Source organism: Natrix helvetica (genome assembly GCF_964273705.1).
Source record: "Natrix helvetica genome assembly, chromosome: 10".
In the NCBI taxonomy this organism is placed as follows: Eukaryota; Metazoa; Chordata; class Lepidosauria; order Squamata; family Natricidae; genus Natrix; species Natrix helvetica.
In genome coordinates this window covers 17123082-17144714 of record NC_138561.1, presented here as the reverse complement: position 1 = coordinate 17144714, position 21633 = coordinate 17123082, and the positions used below count along the sequence as shown (strand labels likewise).

At 44.9% G+C, this 21633-nt stretch overlaps 1 protein-coding gene across 1 annotated transcript in view; it reads left to right on the top strand.

Moving 5' to 3' along the window:
* The window catches only part of LOC309397251 (ATP-binding cassette sub-family C member 12-like), a gene marked incomplete at its 5' end in the record, with an annotated part of 55996 nt that extends 41128 nt beyond the window's left edge, over positions 1-14868 (top strand). The window contains 9 exons of the mRNA XM_081963108.1: positions 464-601; positions 1309-1495; positions 1855-1944; positions 2937-3126; positions 4682-4841; positions 7930-8008; positions 9400-9513; positions 13292-13456; positions 14537-14868. Of these exons, the coding sequence (XP_081819234.1) occupies positions 464-601; positions 1309-1495; positions 1855-1944; positions 2937-3126; positions 4682-4841; positions 7930-8008; positions 9400-9513; positions 13292-13456; positions 14537-14602 (1189 nt within the window). The 3' untranslated portion in view covers positions 14603-14868. The remainder of the gene's footprint in view (positions 1-463; positions 602-1308; positions 1496-1854; positions 1945-2936; positions 3127-4681; positions 4842-7929; positions 8009-9399; positions 9514-13291; positions 13457-14536) is intronic.
* Between the last annotated feature and the right edge of the window lie 6765 nt (positions 14869-21633).

The window sequence follows — 21633 nt, the reverse complement described above, 5'->3', positions numbered from 1 at the left end:
AATGTTGTTGTTTTGCATGGACACTGAGAGCTTCTCCACCGGAGGGACATTCCTTGTGTGTCTAATCACACTTAGCCAAATAAAGTATTCCAATTCTAAAGCAATTTAATTCTAAAGTACTCTAATTCCAAAGTATTCTAATTCTAAACCTGGAGCCTGGTGAGATTCAAACTGCCAAATTGCAGGCAACTGGCAATCAGCAGAAGTAGCCTGCAATACGGCACTCTAACCACTGTGCCACCATGGCTCAGATGACAGATGATAGATAGATAGATAGATAGATAGATAGATAGATAGATAGATAGATAGATAGATAGATGATAGATAGACAGACAGACAGACAGACAGACAGACAGAGGCAGGCAGGCAGGCAGGCAGGCAGGCAGGCAGGCAGGCAGGCAGGCAGGCAGGCAGACGGAGTGGGGCATATGATGGTGCACAACATACCTGCATTCCGTCACAGTATTTTTCAGAACACCATCCAAGACCTCAAACGAATTGAGAACCTCAGCAGATCTCTGTGGCTCTGCTTGATCACCTCTTCAATCCATGGTCTTAGTACGATCCGTGCCTTCAACAAGACAGAGGACTACATAAATCGGTAAGTTTCCTGCCTGGGTCCTTATCACGCTGTTGCTTCCCCCCCCTTTCCCCCCCCCCCACTACCCGTCTCTCCACTCTTAAGGATGGCTGTTTGACTATTTTCCACCTGAGCACCGATCTTGTACCTGCCGGGAAATTGATGAAGCCACTCCGCTATTGTGCTACCTAAGTGGGAGATATCCAGGGGTTTTCCATTTGCAGGAAATGCTGAGCAGCGGGGAAGCTCTCTGATTGCCCTATGGATGCTCGGGATTGTCTCTAAGTGCAGCCGTATACGACCCCCACGAGAGCACTTTATATTCCTTTTGCAACCATTAAACTATCCGGTTTCTAAAGCAACAGAATTCAACATATGAATCTTCTTCCCTTTTTCTGGCTGACTCTGAGGCTCGCTAAAAAAGTCTCTAACCAGTAACTCAATGGGAGGATAGGGTGCCTTTTCCAAGCCAGAAGAATGGAGGACTTTGGGTTCTTTTCCCACTAGACAACTTATAGCTTCTTCTAGGGTCATCCAACCATCGTTGGCCACTTAAAGAAAGAGAGCAAACCCTTCTAGCATTGATGATGTTACCTACTTTGGTAGCGAAACATCTGTGAGAAAACCACCAAGCTCATAGAGCACCCAAGTTCAACCCTGAGCTACAGATTTTGGCTTCTATCAATCCAAGGCAACTATTGAATAACTCATTCTTACTTTCATTTCAGTTTTAGGATCTTGAACGATGAAAACTCAAACCATTTCCTTATGTTTAACTATGCACTGCGATGGTTTGCACTGAGGACAGATATTCTCATGAACTTCATGACGTTGATTGTAGCCCTGTGTGTGGTCCTCAGCCATTCTTCTATCAGTACTGCAGAAAAAGGCTTGGCTCTATCTTATTCTCTCCAGGTAAAAACTTGGTGGGCGGGATCTTTAAGTAACCCACCCACTCTCTCTCTCACACACATACACACAGAGGTTGGCTCTTTCTTCCCCCCCCCCACCGTAGATCCCTGGATTCCCTCCCCAGCCATGCCTGTCCCATAGAGGTACCATCCACACAAATGACGTACAGTTGCCATGCCCATTCAGTCACATGAAACCCCCCCCTCCCTCAGCTATGCCCACCCAGTCACGCCCACCCAGCAGAGAACCCGGTTGTTAAAAAAAATTGGAACCCATCACTGAACTGATTGGATTTGTCCCTTCAAAAGAGCTCCCCAAACAGTAAAGTTTGTTCTCACTTTCCCCATTGTTTTTTTTTTTAGCTAAGTGGACTTCTTCAAGTATGTGTGAGATCGTTCATCGAAGTACAAGCCAGACTTACTTCGGTGGAGCAGATAACCGAATACATTGTGGTAAGAAAGGTTCCCCTCCAGAAAAATGAATACTGAGATTTCCATTTTGTTTTTCACGCACGCCAAACACAAAAAAATAATATTTGCAAAAAGCCAGAACACGAAGGCATAAATCGATAGGAGTTGTGGTCGTGGTTGAAATGCTGGTGTAGATACAGTATTGAGTTGGCATTTACTCCTTTATAAATCTAATTTTCCATTCCTTCTTAATTACTGAAAGTGACTCAAATGCTATAATTGCACAAAACGTTAGTTTTAAATAATAGGTGAAAGAGACGTGGTTTATTGTGTGTGTATATGTGTGTATGTGTGTATGTGTGTGTGTGTGTGTGTGTGTGTGTGTGTGTTTCTTTTTCATAAGTTTATTCCCCCAATTTTATTTTTTTAAATGTCCCTTGGAACAATGCCATAAATAACAACAAATTGTATGAGTTTCACTTGAGCTTCAAATTATGGAAACGTTCAACTTCCGGAAATTCCAATCTCTAACTGAAGTTACTATGATATCCTAGCAGGAAGTAGCAACAACCTTGAGCAACAGAAAGAAAAAGGCCCAAATAAGAAATGGGTCAAACAAAATAAATTTGAGTTGAAAGCAGAAATGTAAATTAAGAAGGCACCTCATTCAGATTTGCAATACAGGCAGTCCTCGACTTACAGCCACAATTGAGCCCAACATTTATGTTGCTAAGTGAGACATTTGTCAAGTGAGTGTTGCCCCAAGGTTACGTCTTGTCTTGCTACCGTTGTCGAGTCACTACAGTTGATATGTTAGTAACCATGTTGTTAAGTGGATCTGGCTTTCCCATTAGCGTTGCTCGTCAGAAGGTCGCCAAACAAGGTGATCACATGACCCCGGGACATTCCAACCGTCATAAATACGAGTCATAAAAAATAATAAAAGTAGCATTCGTGTTTATAACTTTGGTTCTGGTCTACCCCAAATGGCTGACCGAAACGGATTCCAGATGCTCTTTCTTTGTTTCCTTCAGAAATGCACTCCTGAGGGATCAGAGACCTCTCCAGGGATCACCCCTCCTCCAGGCTGGCCCGATCAGGGAGAAATCATTTTTAAAAACTATCAGATGAAATACCGAGAAAATAGTCCCGTTGTACTCCATGACATCAACATTCACATTCATGCTAAAGAAAAAATTGGGATCATTGGCCGGACAGGTTCAGGTATAATCTACTCTGTCGATTGCTTTTTATGTTGTACAGATAATGAAATGCCTGCTTCTTTATGATTTACTCAGATATTGTCAGGCCTGCAAATATATTCCTTTTTAGGATCTTTGGCCTGCCACACTTTCTATTATTTTCCTATGCTGTTTCATTAGTGTAGTAGTTGGGAGGGGGGAATAGAAAGGAGTAGATTTGTGGAATGTGTTGTTGTCATTCTTCTCTAGAAGCCCAAGGTCATCTTTTGTCTTCGCACCTCGACATCTGACCGGAAGCAGCTGGGTGGAGATGCCAGCGTGGAAGAAGAAGATTGGGGCATGTGATGGATTTATGGGTGTGGGCATAAGATTATGAACTTTCAACTGGGTGGAATTCCAGGAAGCAAATCAGACTTGGAATTGACACAGTCCGATGCCAACATGTCTGCTTTATTAAATTGGAACTTTAAGGATAGCTCTGCCTTGGACTCTGATTTAATTCTGCGTGATATTTGGAACGCTGACAGATATGGAAATAAATGGGGAGGCATCGTAAAGACCAAGAAAGTGAACGCATAACCTTTTGATCTGACTGGTGAAGACTTTACATTGTACTGAACAATTTTTAAAAAAGCAATTTTGTCCTAGATACAGTTCTTACCTTTGCCAAAAAAAAAAAAAAGCATCCTTTGGTTTTGTGTGTGAGAATGACCTTGGGAGACAGGAAGAAGGGCCAAGAGATTACCGTATTTTTCAGAGTATAAAACACACTGGAGTATAAAATGCACCATGATTTTGAAGAGGCAAATTACAAAAAGAAGTTTTTGCGCTCTGTAGATCTCCCAAAAACGCACCCGTTTTTCGCAAAAACGGGCCCATTTTTTGTCAAAAAAGGGCATGCGTAGCTTTTAGGGGGCTTGTAGAGTGCTCCTGGGGGCTGGACCGCACCCCCCCAAAATGAGCAAAAAACAGTCATTTTTTTGCAAAAATGGGCCTGTTTTTTTGTCAAAAAAATTGCATGCATAGCCTTTAGGAGGATTGTAGAATGCTCCTGGGGGTGGGGCAAAAACGAATTAAAAATGGCCCGTTTTTCACTTATTTTTGCCCTCCCCAGCCCCCAGGAGCACTCTGGAAGCCTCCTAAAGGCTATGCATGGCCATTTTTGCAAAGGGGGCGAGGTTTCGGGAGGCCAAAAATGCTGTATTCAGTGTATAAGACACACCCAGATTTTCACTCTCTTTTTTAGGGGGGAAAGGTGTGTCTTATACTCCAAAAAATACAGCAAGTAATTTTATGTACTACGCTTAAGTCAGACCGAAGGCAGCATAGTTCTAAATTTTCTAAGCCCAACATTTCAAGTCTGGTGGCATAAGGTATTCTGTTGTGAGCAGAGGAGTGGAGGAGTCTTCTCGTGAAATACCCCTGGACTCGCTTGATTGTCTTAATGCCCGATATGCAGTTTTATTCTAGATTTCCAGAAAAAATACTTCTTGGCCCTTGGATGTTGGCATCCTTGGCCTGGCCTATTTTTTTAAAATGATGGAAAAGCTCATGTTGGCATTGTTCAAATCTTGCAGGAAAGTCCTCTTTAGGGGCTGCTCTGTTTCGACTCGTGGAACCAACATCTGGCACAATCATCATTGATGGCATCGACTACTGCAATATTAGCCTGGAATCTTTACGTTCAAAGCTGTCAATCATTCCGCAAGATCCTGTTCTGTTTGTAGGTACAATAAGGTAGCTGTTGCAATTATCCATTAGCTTTTCCTGCCATTTTTTAGGGGTGGGTGGGTGGGTGTCGTGGTGGCTCAGTAATTAAGACACTGGCCTTCTCAATTGGAAAACTGGCAACTCAAGTTTGAGACCCAGCACCACAGCACAGGGTAAGCTCCCGTCCTCGCTCCAGCTCCTTTGAGAGCTTGCAAATGCAAGTAGATAAATAGGCACCACTTTGGTAGGAAGGAAAAATGCCCTGGGATATCATGCTGACCACAGGACCATAGACATGTCTTCGGACTAGCGGAGTGAAATCCATAGGGATTCCTTTACCTTTACTTTTCTTGCCAAAGCGTAACCAGATCACTAATGGTAGTTTCCAAGCCCTCTTTTCAAATGGAATCTAAAGGATTGGCGATCTGTGGGTTACAATCTGGGGTAACTAGAGAGGCAGATTGCAAATAATGACTCTGTGTGCTTCAATAGATCTTTTTTTAATACAACGCAATTATTTGCACCAAAGTACCTCTTAACTGACTGGCTGCTATTTCATCCTAACTCTCAGATCCTTTTTAGTGGCATTTATATTTTCTCTGGATACTTGGGATGACAGAGATTGCCCCAACGTCACTCCATCTTGGCCCTTCCAAGAAAGCAAGGAGAACAGTAAAGGGTACAGAAATAACTTTCCTTGCGGTAGGGTATTACACAGGTAGTCTTTGACTTATGACCACAATTGAGCTCAAACTTTCTGTGGCCAAACAAGGCAGTTGTTAAGTGAGCTTTCCCCGATTTTCTTGCCAGCATTTTTAAGTGAATCGCTGCAGTTCTCGAGTTAGTAACACGGTTGTTAAGCGAATATGACTTCCCCGTTGACTTGGCTTGTCAGAAGATTGCAAAAGTGAGCTCAAGACACTCCAACCGTCATAAATACAAGCCAGTTGCCAAAACCTCTGAATTTCGATCACGTGATGCTGCAATGGTCATCAGCGTGAAAAACGGTCCTAAGCCATTTTTTTCAGTGTGTTGTAAGCTTTGAATAGTCACTAAATGAACTGTTGTTGCAGAAACTAAATGAACTGTTGTTGCAGAAACTAAAGACTCACCTGTTTCGACTGGCTGGCCTGGCATAATTTCAACGCCTATCTCCTGGCATTTATATTTTACTGGTTTTTAAGGGTATTATTCTATAGTCTTAATTTTATTGGGTATTGGGATCTTAATGTCTGTTTATTTTAATTATTTATTAGCAATTACAGTCCTGCACATCTTTTATCCTCCTCTTATCCATCCATTTATTTTATATTTGTATATATATATTCTCCATGTAGTAATTTTAATTGTTTTAATTTTGTTCTTTGACATGGACTGTACACCGCCCCGAGTCCCTTTCGGGAGAGGGGGCGGTCTATAAGCGCTAATAAATTGAAATTGAATTGAAATTGTTGTAAATCAAGGACTACCTGGAATAGACATTTTTCTAGGCCCGTCTAACAGATCTTACAATGCACACAGAGAAGGCAGGATTATTTTTGAATTAATTTCTTCCTCCTGCTTTGTTCTTCTCCTGTGCTGAGAAACCTATTTCGAACCTCCCGCTCCCTTCATGCTCCGTTTACCTCTTTCCCATTTGCAGGAATTTGTTTCATATTTCCATCCCACCCACGCATCCCCTGGGCAAATGAAAACCAGACCCCGGGTCTAATCAGTGCCATTCTAACACCTTATGGTGAGGCTACCCAGCGTTGTTGAGTTATAATGACTCCATTGATTAAATTGGGAGAGAGCCAAGCCTTGGAACTGTCTCCATCCCATGGGCTTATGGGTCTTCCTGCCTCTTCGCTGGCTGGGATGGTTATGAGAACTCATCCCACACAGTTTTCTGATTGTACTGTGTGCAAACACAGCCAATAGATGCCACGTTGAGCCATAAGGCGGCTTAATTGAACTTAACCGCTGAGTGAATCCAGATACTCTGGCTAATTCCATGAATAACACTTAGCAATAGCACTTATATACCACTTCACGGTGCTTTACAGCCCTCTTTAAGTGGGTTGTAAAGGGCCCCTATTGCCCCCAACAATTTTGGGTCCTCATTTTACCCACCTCGGAAGGATGGAAGACTGAGTAAAGTTTGAATCGGTTGGGATCGAACTCCTGGCAGTGGGCAGAATCAGTCAACAATATTGAATTCTAACCACTGTGCAAGGGAGGGAGGGAGGAAGGGAAGGAGGAAGGACTAGCAATAGCCCTTAGACTTATATACCGCTTCGCATTGCTTTACAGCCATCTCAAAACAGTTTGCAGATTCTGCCCCCAACAATCTTGAGTCCTCATATTACCCACCTCAGAAGGGTGGAAGGCTGAGTCAACCTTGAGCCTGGTGAGATTCGAACTGCCAGATTGCAGGCAGCCGGCAGGCAGCAGAAATAGCCTGCAGTACCACGTTCTAACCACTGCGCCACTCTTTAATGAATGATTGCCGCTGGATCAACTTGTGCTAAACCAGGGTCTGTAGCTGCTTCGCACTTAAAAGGCTACTTCAACTCAAACCAACCCTAATGGGGTGTAAGATAGTTCTCAATCAAAAATATCCCAGAAAGCAACATGGTTGTGAGCACTCGCTTTCAGCAATCACAAAGGATTAGAAACTTGGTGGTTTGATTTTTTTGGGGGGGAGGGGAGAATCCAAGGCCCCATTAGCTCTTTTGACTTCTGTCAAGGATGGGTATCTCTCTCCGAAGTGTGTATAGTAAGTGGGAAAAAAAATAGAGGCAATATTTTATATTAATTTACCAATGTACCAGCTGACACCAGCCAGAGCATAGAAAAACTCAAAGAAGTAATCAGAAGATGTGGAGAAACCTGGCCCACAGAATCACCAAGAATCAGAAATGACTGAATGGTTGTTATCATCATCATCATCCAACTTTAGCCATCCAAAGATTCTACTTCTGGGATCTGCCTAGAAGAGACTCCACCTCTCCCCATTTAGTCTGATTTGCAAAATAATCACATACACTAGGACAGCCTACAAATAATGTTAGAGTTGTGTAATCCTTGGAGTGAACAATTTATTGTTTTTTTTATACTCATTCTTGCTTTGCAGATGCAACTTAGATCCTCTTCTTAACCACACTGATGATCAGATTTGGCAAGTTCTGAACCAAACCTTTATGGCAAGCAAGGTATGCGGTTTGTGTTTTTGAAAGCGCGTTTTATTATTTGCTGGTTATTAAAAAAAATAAAGACAGCATTTGGAATGAATAGATCTATAGATGAGTAGAGAGAGGGATAAGATAAATAGATAGATAGATAGATAGATAGATAGATAGATAGATAGATAGATAGATGATAGATAGATAGATAGATAGATAGATGATAGATAGATAGATAGATAGATAGATGATAAATAGATAGATGATAGAGCTAGAGATAAAGATAAGGAAAGATAGAGAGATAGATGGAGAAATATCTATCTATATAGATACTGATACAGATATACAGGTACAGGTAGAGAGAGAGACAGAGAGAGACATATGATAGATGATATATATATATATATAAAGATATAGATAAGGATGTCTATGGAGATTCTCAACCATCCAGGTCTTCGTTATCCCAAAGGTGCTTTTTCAAGAGGAAACTGGACTTTCTGGTTTTTCTTTGCAGTTGGTTCGCTTCTTATCCATCCTTCTTGGAGCTGAAGAAGCTTCTTGGATTAGAAGTGAGACATCTTCAAAGAAAATCCAACTGCCTCTTGAAAAAGCACCTTTGGGACATATAGACAAAGAGAAAGAAGGAAAGAAGGAAGGAAGGAAGGAAGGAAGGAAGGAATGAAGGAAAGAAGGAAAGAAGGAAAGAAAGAAAGAAAGAAAAAAAGAAAGAAAGAAAGAAAGAAAGAAAGAAAGAAAGAAAGAAAGAAAGAAAGAAAGAAAGAAAGAAAGAAAACCGGAAGGAAGGAAGATAATGGATGGATGGATGGATGGATGGATGGATGGATGGATGGATGGATAGACAGATAGAAATACAGGCAGACAGATTCAAACAAGTTATCCACCATTGGATCTTTTAACACCCGGAGGCAAATTTTATGAGAACTGTTCACCTCCCTGAGATATGAACCAAGTTCATCTACCTATTCTATAATATGTCACCATCCAGTGGAGATTACTTCTTGGAGAGAGAAGGTGTCCCCAATCCCTAGATGTTGGTTTCACTGCAAAATGTTACACGGACCATTTCTTTCTTTCTTTCTTTCTTTCTTTCTTTCTTTCTTTCTTTCTTTCTTTCTTTCTTTCTTTCTTTCTTCCTTCCTTCCTTCCTTCCTTCCTTCCTTTCTTTTTCTGTCTCTCTCCCTGTTCCTTTCTCCCATTTGCCAGCCTTCTCTCTTCCCTGTCACCCAGCATTTGCATCACTTATCACACGCTCCATTTATATCTGCATCACTTTTCCCCAACAGAGAAGCACCGGTATAATTGTTAAAACCTGTCGCCCGCCTTCAACTATTGTGAGCATCAAAGAGAACGTTTCAGCTGGGTGGCGTTTTCCTTTTTTTCCCTCCCCTTCCTTGCTTTAGATTTCCAAACTACCAGGAAAGCTGGAGGCAGAAGTGATCGAAAACGGGGAAAATTTTTCAGTGGGGGAACGGCAGCTCCTCTGTTTGGCGAGAGCCCTCCTGCGAAACTCAAAAGTGAGTCCTGCGGCGATCTGACATGATTCAGGCTGGTCTTGAATACTTAAGAGCCCCTTAAAGTTAAAAAAAAATTGTTCTGTCTGCATTTCCAGCTATCAATCAATCCATCAGACTAGAGCTGGAAGGGACTTTGGGGGTCTTCTAGTCCAACCCTCTGCTGAAGCAGGAGATCCTATATCCGTGATGGCGAACCTTTTCGGCACCGAGTGCCCAAACCGGAATGTGTGTGCATGTAGTATGCGCAGGAGCACCAGAAAGGCGAAGACAAGCTGGCCAGTGCGCACATGCCTGTTTTGGGGTGGGTTTTTGAGCCATTTTCAGGCCATTTTTCTGCTGTTTGGGGGCCAGAAACAGCCTGAAAATAGCAAAAAATGGCCTGTTTGGGGGTATTTTTCAGGCTGTTTTTCAGGCCATTTTCCAATGCTCTGGCACTCACAAAGACCAGCTGGCCTACGAGCATGTGCGTGCTGGAAACCAGAAGAGAGCTGGCGACAGTGCGCATGCCCACACACGTGCCATAGGTTCACCATCATGGTCCTATACCCTCTCAGACATGCGTATGTCCGATCTCTTCAGAGGTAGGTTCCTACCAGCGTTGGTACCGCTTCACTTCGCATACGCATGTGCATAGTTCACTGTAAATTGTTCTGCGCATGCGTGAAGACCATGAAAAACTAATAAAAACATGCCAGCACTGGCAGTGGAGATCAGGGAAACGGTTGGGGGCATGGCCAGCCTGTGTCACTGCCGGTTCTGCGACCCAGGCCAAATTACCACTACCGGTTCACTCAAACCGGTGTGAACTGGTAGAAAGTCATCTCCGAATCTCTTCTTTAAAAACCTCCAGTGTTGAAGCACCCACAGCTTCAGAAGGCAAGCCATTGTCCTCCCTGTTACGAAGTTTCTCCACCATCCCAGGTTGCTTCTCTCCTTGATTAGTTTCCATCCATTAGTTTCTTGCCTTGCCTTCTGGTGCTTTGGAAAATAAGTGGATGCCCCTCTTCTTTGTGACAGCCTCTCAAATATTGGAATGCTGCTATCGTGTCATCCCTGGTTCTTCTTTTCTCTAGACTGGCCATACCCAATTCCTGCAACCGTTCTCGCAGTTCGAACACTATCATAATTATTATTTTTTTAAAAAATCTGGGCACGCAGAATATTCCTGCCACCGTTCCAACCAATTCTGGTTTATCCAAGAACAACTTGCCTCCAGAAGTTGCAAATGCTCTAGCGCTGGAAGGTTTTAAGAAAACGTGGGGAAATAGGAGGGTGGATTATTTGGAGTATGGGTGATATATTGTCCAAATAACATTCCTTTCTCAGAAAGTCCAAGCCCCTGCCCAGCACCCACATGTCCATCACATGCCCCAATCAAGCCCCGTCCCAACTGGAGATGCCTCCCAGTCACACCTCTCCAGGTGCAGGGCAAGATGTCCTTGACTCTCCGAGAAAGGAATGTTGTTATGATTATATATTTATCTCCAATGCTCCATATAAACCCCACCCCCCCCATTTCCCCACAGCATTGAATGTGGCAGGCCGGAAGGCCAAATGCCAAAGGCGGCTTCCAGGTCTGACAGAGATTGGATAACAATTTGTTCAAAGTGGTGTAGCGTATCCTGCCTAAGCAGGGGGCTGGACTAGAAAACCTCCAAGGTCCCTTCCAACTCTGTTGTTCTATCCAAGAAGCCCAGCTCTGCTCCCTAGGGCTGCTATTCCGTACGAAAAAAGGAAGATGGTGCTATTGTTTAAAGGTCCAGCTGGCTCTGTCTGCATGCAAAGCGTCAACTCTACCTGATCCTGTTAATAAGGAATCTAAATATTTGCTCGGTTAAATAGGCTCCAAGGGACAACTGGGTTACTCGGTATCTCGGCTTGGCATCCTGCTTTCTGTTCCAAAAATATCTATTCTGACATTTCGCTGCCTGCCTCGCCGAAAAGCCCTTATGGGTTCTCTCAAAATCAATAAAACATCGTCCGGTGTAAATGTGCAAATCTATATCATTACAAGCAGTCCTCGACTTACGACAGTTCACTGAGTGACCCTCCAAGGTTACAAGGCCACTGAAAAAAGTGACTTCTAACCCTTTTACACAATTACAACCTCTGCGGCATCCCCAGGGTTACGTGATCCAAATTCAGGCACTTGGCAACTGGTTCATACTTATGACGGTTGGAGCATTCTGGCATCACTTGATCCCCTATTGCGACCTTCTGATAAGCAAAGTTGATGGGGAAGCCGGACTCACTTAACAACCGGGTTACGAACTCCTCAACTGGAGTGGTTCGCTTCACAACAGAGGCAAAAAAACGTCATAAAAGGGGGCAAAACTCACTGAACAGTCAGATTCTCGTCTCACTATTCAGTCAGAGCTGAAGAAGCTTCTTGGTTGAGAAGGGAAAAAAAACAGAAAGTCCAGTTGCCTCCTGAAAAAGCATCTTTGGGACAACCGTGACCTGGATGACAGAGAATCTTTACAGTCTCACTTAACAACGGAAATGTTGGGCTCAATTGTGGTTACAGGTCGAGGACTACCTGTAATTAAATCTTGATGAAGGATCTTACAACTGCCTGCCCAGAGTAACGTTCATATCAGAGATGGCATTCAGCCGGTTCTGACCGGTTCTGGCGAACCGGTAGCAGAAATTTTGAGTAGCTTGGAGAACCGGCAAATGCCACCTCTGGCTGGCCACGCCCCCATCTATTCTCTGCCTCCCGAGTCCCAGCTGATTGGCTGGGTCTTCTTTTGTTGCCCTGCACTGGAGAACGGAGCTGGAAAGCAGGTTAGTGGGATGGGAGGGAATGGGGATTTTGCAGTATCCTTCCTCTGTCATGCCCACCAAGCCACATCATGCCCACCAAGCCACGCCCACAGAACCGGTAGTAAACATTTTTTGAATCCCACCACTGGTCCATGTGTAATGTTTAAACCACCGGAAGAGAGTTCATGAGCAGATTCAAAGGTGTGAGAGATCTTTTCAGACATAACCAAGCGCTCCATTTTTGGATCTACACTTGGGTGCAAACAAACGATAGTCGACAGAGAATGTGGCCAAGTTACTCCAGGATACATGAGACTATTTGCAGAGCCCAAAGACTTTTTTCCTCTGCCTTTACGTTATGAGCCGTGGTGGCGCAGTGGCTAGAATGCAGGCTACTTCTGACAAGTGGTGGGATGCAACCAGTTTAACAACTGGTTTGGTGACCGTGCGCATATGCGCTTTGCGCGTGTGCATGCCTAAAGCATGCTTTGCGCGCAGCGTTCAAAAACTGCCCATTTTAAGCTGAAAAATTTGCCTTCTATGTCAGCGCCGGTGAGTAATGGCATGGCAATCCGCTGTGCAGCGTAGAAACCAGGGAAATATAGGACAGGAAAATTCAGGGGCAGGTGGACGGGGCCAGCTGCTCACCGGAACAACTGATTTGCCCGAATCGGCTGACTCCCACTCCTGCTTCCTACTGAGAATCAGAAGTATGACGGGGAATCTCCCCAAACAATCATTGTAAAATACCATCTTTGCACATCACTCCTCCAGCTGTTGAGTTGCCTTGGCTTCTTGGTGTCCAAAGCATGTGTTTGCTTTCCCTTACTTGTAGCTTTAGAGCAGTGTTTCTCAACCTTGGCGACTTTAAGTCCTGTGGACTTCAACTCCCAGAATCCACCAGCCAGCACTCTGGGAGTTGAACCCCACAGGAGTTAAAGTTGCCAAGGCTGAGAAACACTGCTTTAGCGAGAAAAAAGACCGCTGCCCAATGTTTGAATTTCCCCTGCAGATTATCCTTCTCGACGAAGCCACCGCTTCTATTGATTCCGAGACAGATGCGCAGATCCAGAGGGCCAACCAAGAAGCGTTTGTAAACTGCACAGTTTTGACGATAGCACATCGCTTAAACACCATTCAAGAGTGCGACCGTATTTTAGTGATGGATAAAGGCAAGGTATTGAACCGGAAAGGGAGGGGGGGAATCCACAGAAGAGTCAGCTCTTCAAGTAACTGACGTACTGAATATGGGGATTGTTTTCAGAAAGGAATTCTTTTGGGTTCTTTTTAAAAATATGAATGCATTTTGCAGAAACGGGAAAATTATTATTTTTTCTTAAGTAAACAATATAGGAGAAACCGTGAAGTGCATTTGATTCATAACCAACACCCCAGTAAGCACCCAAATAATATTAGGGGGGAAATACAAACCATGAACTAAAACAAACTTAATATGAACCAAAGAGATGGAAAGCTAGGATTGATGAGATTATCTAGTTGGGTAATGAAACGTCTGCAAGAAAACAACCAAGCTCGGAAAGCACCAAGAACTTCACAGTCATCCCTCCTTCTCCTCCTCCCTCTCCCCACAAAGCCCACTCCTTCTGGCACTGATAATGTTATATAGTTGGGTAATGAAACATCTGCAAGAAAACAAGCAGGCTCAGAGAGCATCAAGTACCCCCACAGTTGTCCCTCCTCTCCGCCCCCTCCCTCTGCCCCTCTTCCTCCTCCTCTCCACAAACCCCATTCCTTCTGGCACTGATAATGTTATATAGTTGGGTAATGAAACATCTGCAAGAAAACAAGCAGGCTCAGAGAGCATCAAGGACCCCCACAGTCGTCTCTCCTCCTCCCCTCCACAAACCCCACTCCTTCTAGCACTCATAATGTTACATAGTTGGGTAATGAAACATCTGCAAGAAAACAACCAAGCCCAGAGGGCACCGAGAGAGTTGGGCATCTAATGCAGATAGGACATATTCCGAAATCATGACCCCTATTTTAAAAAGTGCCCTGCAAAAATGGAGCCGCCAGGGCAAACCAAACCCACAATTAAGGCCCCGAACAAACCCACTGTTTTCTCTTAATCAAGCCCTTCTGGCTTCTTCCCCCTCTCCCCCTTATTCTCCTCCCCCAAGACAACTTTTAGGTGGTAAGAAATGCCTGCAGGAAACTCACGGCACGCCTGCTTCATACTTGACATTTGCTAATGCATCTGACATTTGTTATATTTTCTGTTCCTGATTATTTTCAGGTGGTTACCTTTGGCAAGCCGAACAAGATATTAAAACATCCCAGTTTTCATTTGCCCAACTCTTAGCCGTGGCCAGGAAACCCCCAATTGGAGGAAGGCAAAACCACCCTCATCCTCATCAGCTCTTTCTAGGCAGACTTTGGACCCATAAGGCACCACAGGGAGGAGGGCAAGTAAATGGGGAATTCGTGCTTAACTCACTCAGCCTGCCGACAGATGTTGTAACCTTCCCGCCATTGATCCGCCTTCGGTTTCGCGAGTGCCGAAGCAGGCATGAAGCCGGCAATTAAAACAGAGAACTCGATGAGGAAAACGGGAAGAAGCACCGTGAGCTGTGTTCCGATCGACCGCTTTCATCTTGTGTTTGGCGTTTCGAAAATAAAAACGACCGCCATTTCATGTGCAAAGAAAAAAAACGCTTCTCGGGTAAATTGAACTCCAGATCGGTGGGGTGGGGGAATGAAAACCTGAACAGTTAGTAACCCGGTTGTTAAGTGGTGCAATGGCCTAGAGGTGGAGTCAGGAGGTTGTGAGTTCGATCCTAGGTAGAGACAGATATTTCTCTGGGCACAATGAGAATAGATCTGCCGAACAAAACTCTGTATTGGTGACAGGAAAGGCATCTGGCCAGTAAACACTCAGCTCCATCCCAAAAGGGATTATGGGGTCGTTAAAAGATGATGCTGACGATGATCAGTAACCCGGTTGTTAAGTGAATCTAGTTCCCCCTTGACTTTGCTCATCAGAAGGTCGCAAAAGGGGATCACATTACCCAGGACCTTGCAACCGTCATAAATATGAGTCAGTTGCCAAGTGCCTGGATTTTGATCATGTATGCTGCCATTGTCATAAGTGTAAAAAAAAACAGTCATAAGTCACTATTTTCAATGCCATCGTGACTTGGAATGGTCACTAAACGAAATGCTGTAAATCAAGGACTACTTGTATAACAAATAGCAAATGTAGTTGGGTCCAAATAAATTCTCATTGACCTTAGCAGAGTTTAAGGGTCTATGCAGATTCTGAGTCATCCAGGTCACGGTTGTCCCAAAGGGGCTTTTTCAGGAGGTAACGGGACTTTCTTGTTTTTTCTTTGAAGACGTTTCGCTTCTCATCCAAGAAGCTTCTTCAGCTCTGACTGTTTGGTGGAGGGATGGAAGGATTTATACTCCTTGCAGACAGCTGGTCATTTGCATCCTTTTAGGGAGTCATTGAGGCCACTTGGGGGTATGGGAGTATCAATGAATTTGCAGAAAAAGGGCAGACTACAGGAACCATTTGCTCTACTCAGATGACCTTGAGGACACAGATGAGCCTCCAAGTGGCCTCAACGATCCTGTAAAAGGATGCAAATGACCAGCTGTCTGCAAGGAGCATAAATCCTTCCCTTCCCCTCCATTCAGTCAGAGCTGAAGTGGCTTCTCGGACGAGAAGCGAAACCTCTTCAAAGAAAAAAAACAAGGAAGTCCAGTTGCCTCCTGAAAAAAACCACCTTTGAAATCACCTTCAGAACAAGGCCCAAAATGTAGATATCTTCTTTAAAGGAGCACCTGTATCTTTGGAAGTAATCTTGTACAGTCTTAGATATTCTGATTCACTGACTTCAACGAGATTTAGATTTAAGCAGCTTCCTTCCTTCCTTCCTTCCTTTCTTCCTTCCTTCCTTCTTTCTCTCTCTCTCTCTCTCTCTCTCTCTCTCTCTTTCATTCTTTTCTTTTCTTCCTTCCTTCTGTCTCTGTCCCTCCCTCCCTTCTTCCTTCCTTCCTTCCTTCCTTCCTTCCTTCCTTCTTTCTTTCTTTCTTTCTCTCTCTCTCTCTTTCATTCTTTTCTTTTCTTCCTTCCTTCTGTCTCTGTCCCTCCCTCCCTTCTTCCTTTCTTTCTTTCTTTCTTCCTTCCTTCTCTCTCTCTTTTCCTTCCTTCCTTCTGCCTCTCTCCCTCCCTCCCTCCCTCCCGCTTGCTTGCTTTATTTCTTGCTTTCTTGTTTTCCTAGCTTGTTCCTTTACGTACCTCCATTTTCAGCATCCTGAGGGATGGAAATATCCACCTTTTTAGCTTTAATCTCTCCAGGCAGGGCATGCCCAGTTTTGCAAAAGATGCCACTGTGGCCTGTCTGGGTGGTAGAAATTAAATTGGGGTGGGGGAAGGGCAGACAGAAAACCGGGTGGCTACGCAGATTCCTTTCCTCCCCCCCCCCACTCCTTGATCCCAATTTAAACTCTGCATCAATCTAGCCACTCTATTGCGCCTGGTGAAGCCTCCTGCGAGTTGTGGAAACACCTACGCTTTTTCGTAAAAATGGGTTTGTCTGAAAGGCTCCATCCTCTCCTTTCTGGTTTGGGGATTGCAAAAGGACTCCCCGTGTCCTTTCAGTTCCCCCAAATTACAGCGGATTTAAGGCTGGGTTTAAGGAAATGATCCTTTTGTTGTGTACTACAGGAAGGGAAGAGTTGTAATCTCGACTGTTAGCTTTTCAAGGGAACTCAGTTAACCTGGCAAAAACCCATTCCTGGTGGTCACGCTGATTTATCTTCCGGCTATTCCTACGGAATAACAAACAGTCCTGTTGGGAAGGATAAATATAGCCGTTTAATTAATATTTTCTTGTTCCCATGGTTTTTACTGCCCCCAGATTGCTAAACTCACTGCCGTTTCATTGTGTAGAAATCATATTCCTGCATTCATATCCGGCTTTAAATTTTACCGAGAGCTGTAGAGTACTACTACGGCCATTGCTATTATGGCAAGCCCTTTTGTTTCCTCTTTGCATTAAACGTAGCAGCGTACCGGGGCTGCCTTTGAATAACTAACAATAGTACCGTAGTGAGAATCTAAAATGTTCCTAATGGATACTGGAGGGCGAACACCGTCGTCTAACGGGAGCTACAATTACATGGGCCGTCTTGCAGGATCAGGTGTAGAAGAGAACAAAGGAACCCTTACCTTACCTTTACCTTTATTTCGATTTTTATACCGCCCCCTCTCCCCAAAGGGACCCCTTCCTCCCCCCCCCCTGCTAAATGGATAACAACTGGCATGACTCATCGGCAGTGCAGGCATTATCCAAATAGACCATCGTAGGTTTCCTGCAGGAGAACTGATCTAGTAGGATGTTCCCGGCTGACGGGAACTGTGCAGAGGTGGAGCTCTCGCCTCACAGTCAGGAGGCTGTGAGTTCGATCCTAGCTAGAGGCAGATATTTCTCTCTCTCTGGGCACCGTGAGAACAAAACTCCGCGTTGGCAACAGGAAAGGCATCCAGCCATTAAAAAACACTCTGCTGGCTCCATTCCATAGAGCCGCGGTGGCGCAGTGGTGAGAGTGCAGTACTGCAGGCTACTTCTGCTGATCACCGGCTGCCAGCAATTTGGCAGATCGAATCTCCCCAGGCTCAGGGTTGACTCAGACTTCCTTCCATCCTTCCGAGGTGGGTAAAATGAGGACCCAGATTGTTGGGGGTGAGAGGCTGACTCTGTAAACCGCTTAGTCGGGGCTGTAAAGTACTGTGAAGCGGCATATAAGTCTAAGTGCTATTGCTACTCAGTTGCCCAGAGTCCACCCCACAAGGGATTATGGGGTTGTTAAAAGGAGATGATGATGAAAGAAACAGCGTAGGAATGCTAGCTCATTAGATAAAGCAGGGTCCCCCCCAACTCCCTGGGCCATGGGTCACTCCTCGGCCGCGGCTTGTTCAGAACCACTCTACTCAAGCGGCAGGCAAGTGTGTGCACATGCAGCTCCACTTGTGCAAGTGGCGGGTGCGCATGTTCATGCTCCAGCTCCCACGCCAAGCTCCTCTTGCATGAGAGTGTGAGCGTGTGCAAATGCAGCTATGTGCCCATCCATCACTTGTGCAAATGGAACTATGTAGATTCGTGCATGTGCCGACCGCTCACACCCAAACTATCCACTCTTCACACACACACACACACACACCAGGCTGCCAAGCTGAAAAGGTTGGGGACCGTTGAGCTGAAGCATCGGCCATTTTGATTTGACAAATGGTTGCAGCAGGGAGCGTTCAGGATCTTGCCTCTTTTCAAGATACTCCATTCCTTACAACGCCGCTGGTTCTGATCTCTCTCCCTCCTTTCAATCATCAACCACCATTTCATGCTCATGGACGGTGCTCAGAAAGGCACGGCCTTCCCCATTGCCCCTACATATATTTCCAAAGTCACAGATGCTTAGATGTGGAGATTAAATGCTGCCGCAATTATAACTCCTAGAAGTAATTGCAATCTCTCCTTAAAAGAAGATGATCAAGTCGCTACTCAAGTGAAATCAATCTAGGTTCAAATAAACACAACACAGCTGCTTGATTTCATATTCTGGTATGCAAGCATGCCTAACGTGAGTTTTTAGGAGCCAATAGTGGGGAGAGAAGAGATCATTCTCAAATCCTGACTATGAGCATCTCTGCTCTACAGGTCAACATTATGTTAGAGAGTTCTTTTCCTTAATTCAGTAAGGCTCTTATTGTTCTCACACAGATTTTCCCTGACACTATCAAATCTTTCTTCCAAAGCCCTCCGAGAACTAATCTTCTAACATGGCTACCCCTTGGTTGAAGATGTTGCAGCTGGGAAATTGTCTTGGGAAAAGATAGAACTGATATTGTTTTGTTTCAGGCTTCAAATCCACACACACACAGCAACTCGCTGAGAACAGCAATTTACTTGAGGCTGAGGAGAGAACAGCAGATAAGGGAAGGAATGTAAATCAGCAAAACCTCTTGGAAAGAAAGCTTGCCTGGGTGGTTCCGCTTTCGATGGGAACACACAGAAGAATAGTCAAAATCCAGTCCAAAGTTCCAAAAGCCAAGCCAGGTTTGTCAAGAAGTCCAAGGACAGAGTTTTGTGAGCAAGATTCATAGGACTGTCCTGCCAGAATAGGAAACGAGACAGTTATTTAATCAAGAAATATGGGTCAGAGCTGCCTCTTAAATCAGGAAAGTTATTTTCAATGAAGGGTGTTTGTCTCTTGCTTGGCAAGGAGCCTCACTGAGCCTCTTTGCTCTGCTTTCCACTTTATTTGCCAAATCAGAAGGCTTGGGGACCATGCCTAAAGGTAAAGGTTCCCCTTGCACATATTTGCTAGTCGTTCCTGACTCTAGGGGGCAGTACTCATCTCCGTTTCAAAGCCGAAGAGCCAGTGCTGTCCAAAGACGTCTCTGTGGTCATGTGGCTGGCATGACTCAACACGGAAGGCGCATGGAATGCTGTTACCTTCCCACCAAAGGTGGTCCCTATTTTTCTACTTGCATTGTTTACGTGCTTTCGAACTGCTAGGTTGGCAGAAGCTGGGACAATTAATGGGAGCTCACTCCATTACGAAGCTCTAGGATTCGAACTGCCGAACTGCTGAACTACTGACCTTTCTGATCAACAAGTTCAGCATCGTAGCCACTGAGCCACCGCGTCCCTATCAGACCTATCTACATTGATAGAAAACTCCCCATTCTCTCTGGCATGACTTCCCCCCCTCCCCAATGTAAATAATTCATTTGACCCTTGCTGTGGATTGCGACCCCCAATTGGGACAAAAGCAAATAAACCCCCTACTTCCCCCATTTGGCTTTTCCTCTTTCCCCAAACAGCCCATCCGCAATCATTTACTCGTTAGGTTAATCAGTCCATCGATTAATCCGTTGCAGCTATAATGGGTAATAAATCAGCTTAAACAAACACAACCTCTTTCCTTCGAACCTCCCTTAAGCGAAAAGCGTAAAATCCCATTAGGGAAGTGCCCCGAGCATAAGTGAACAAGCCTTCAGAACCTATGTGAATTGTTTGTGGCATCGAGACACCTCTGTGGTATTGCAACAGGCATATGTTCGGGCTCATTTTTCAAAGACTGAGCAAGTGAAGCAACAGCCTTCCATGACGGGGAACTCACGCCAAGCGTGACAGCCAGCTACCCAACCGGGGAAGAACACAAGGGATCCGCGAAACAAGGTGGGGTGCCAAGGGAGGCTCCCGAAGAACCCCAAAACAGCAGGCTAGCTGTCGGATGACCAGCTGACATTGACCCAAGAGGACAAGGTACTTAAGGGCTGCAGTTTGATGGCAGTGATAAACGACAGCGATTTCTGCAGCTGAAGAAAGTCAGGTGTGGATAAAGGATAATAAATGGAGAAATAACATACAGGACGCCAGGGTTAGAGGGGGGGGGGGGACCGAGTGCAAATAAGGATGCTTGGTTCATTTGGGGTGGGGGTAGGGGAGATGAAATGCATCTGAGCACAGCAATATTTCCCTACAGTCAGTGTCGGCCACTGTCAGTCTACACCTAAACAAGAAACTAGGACATTTTAGCAGGATGGATGTCTGAAGTTGAGAAGAAGGTGGTAGAATGATGCAATCACAATAGAAATAGAGGAAATGCTCCACTCATTGGAGGTTTTAAAGAAGAGACTGGACAGCCCCATATCTGAAATGGTACAGGGTCTCCTGCTTGAGCAGGGGGTTGAACTAGAAGACCTCCAAGGTCCTGTTCTGACCCAGGCTCCCCAAGAGCATGAAGCAAACTCCTTGTCCCAACAAAAACCCCTTTTATTAATTTACTGTAAATTCTGCTCATTCACATCCAGCAAAGTCTTTCAAGGGAGGATTTACAGTCACAGACCTTATCTGGCTTGGAGAACTGACAGGCCGATATCTGCAAAACTTGGCAAGGAGTCTCGGAGAGTCACGAACCAATTAAGCAAACTAATTGTCTCCATCAAACTCCACTCCCCTTGTGGCCTTACTCCCAAGTCAATCTCTGTTCTTTAGCTGCTCCCTTTAGCTGGCAACTCTGCGCATGCACACACTGGGAAGAGGCTCCAGCTGTTCTTCTGCCTCACTGATGTCTGACTCCGAAGACAGCTGATAACTGGCATACGGCTCTGGCCCCTTCTCTGCCTCTGACACAGAGCCCTCATCAGAGCCTTCCCCAGACTCCAGGACTGGCCCATGTTCCTCCCCAACCTCCTCACTGTCCGAATCTGCTGCCAGCTCCACTGACTGCTAGCGGGCCACAACAGGTCCCTTCCAACTCTGTTATTCTGTTATTCAAGCCAAATGGATTCAGGAACATTTACCCAGCGGAATGGAAGTT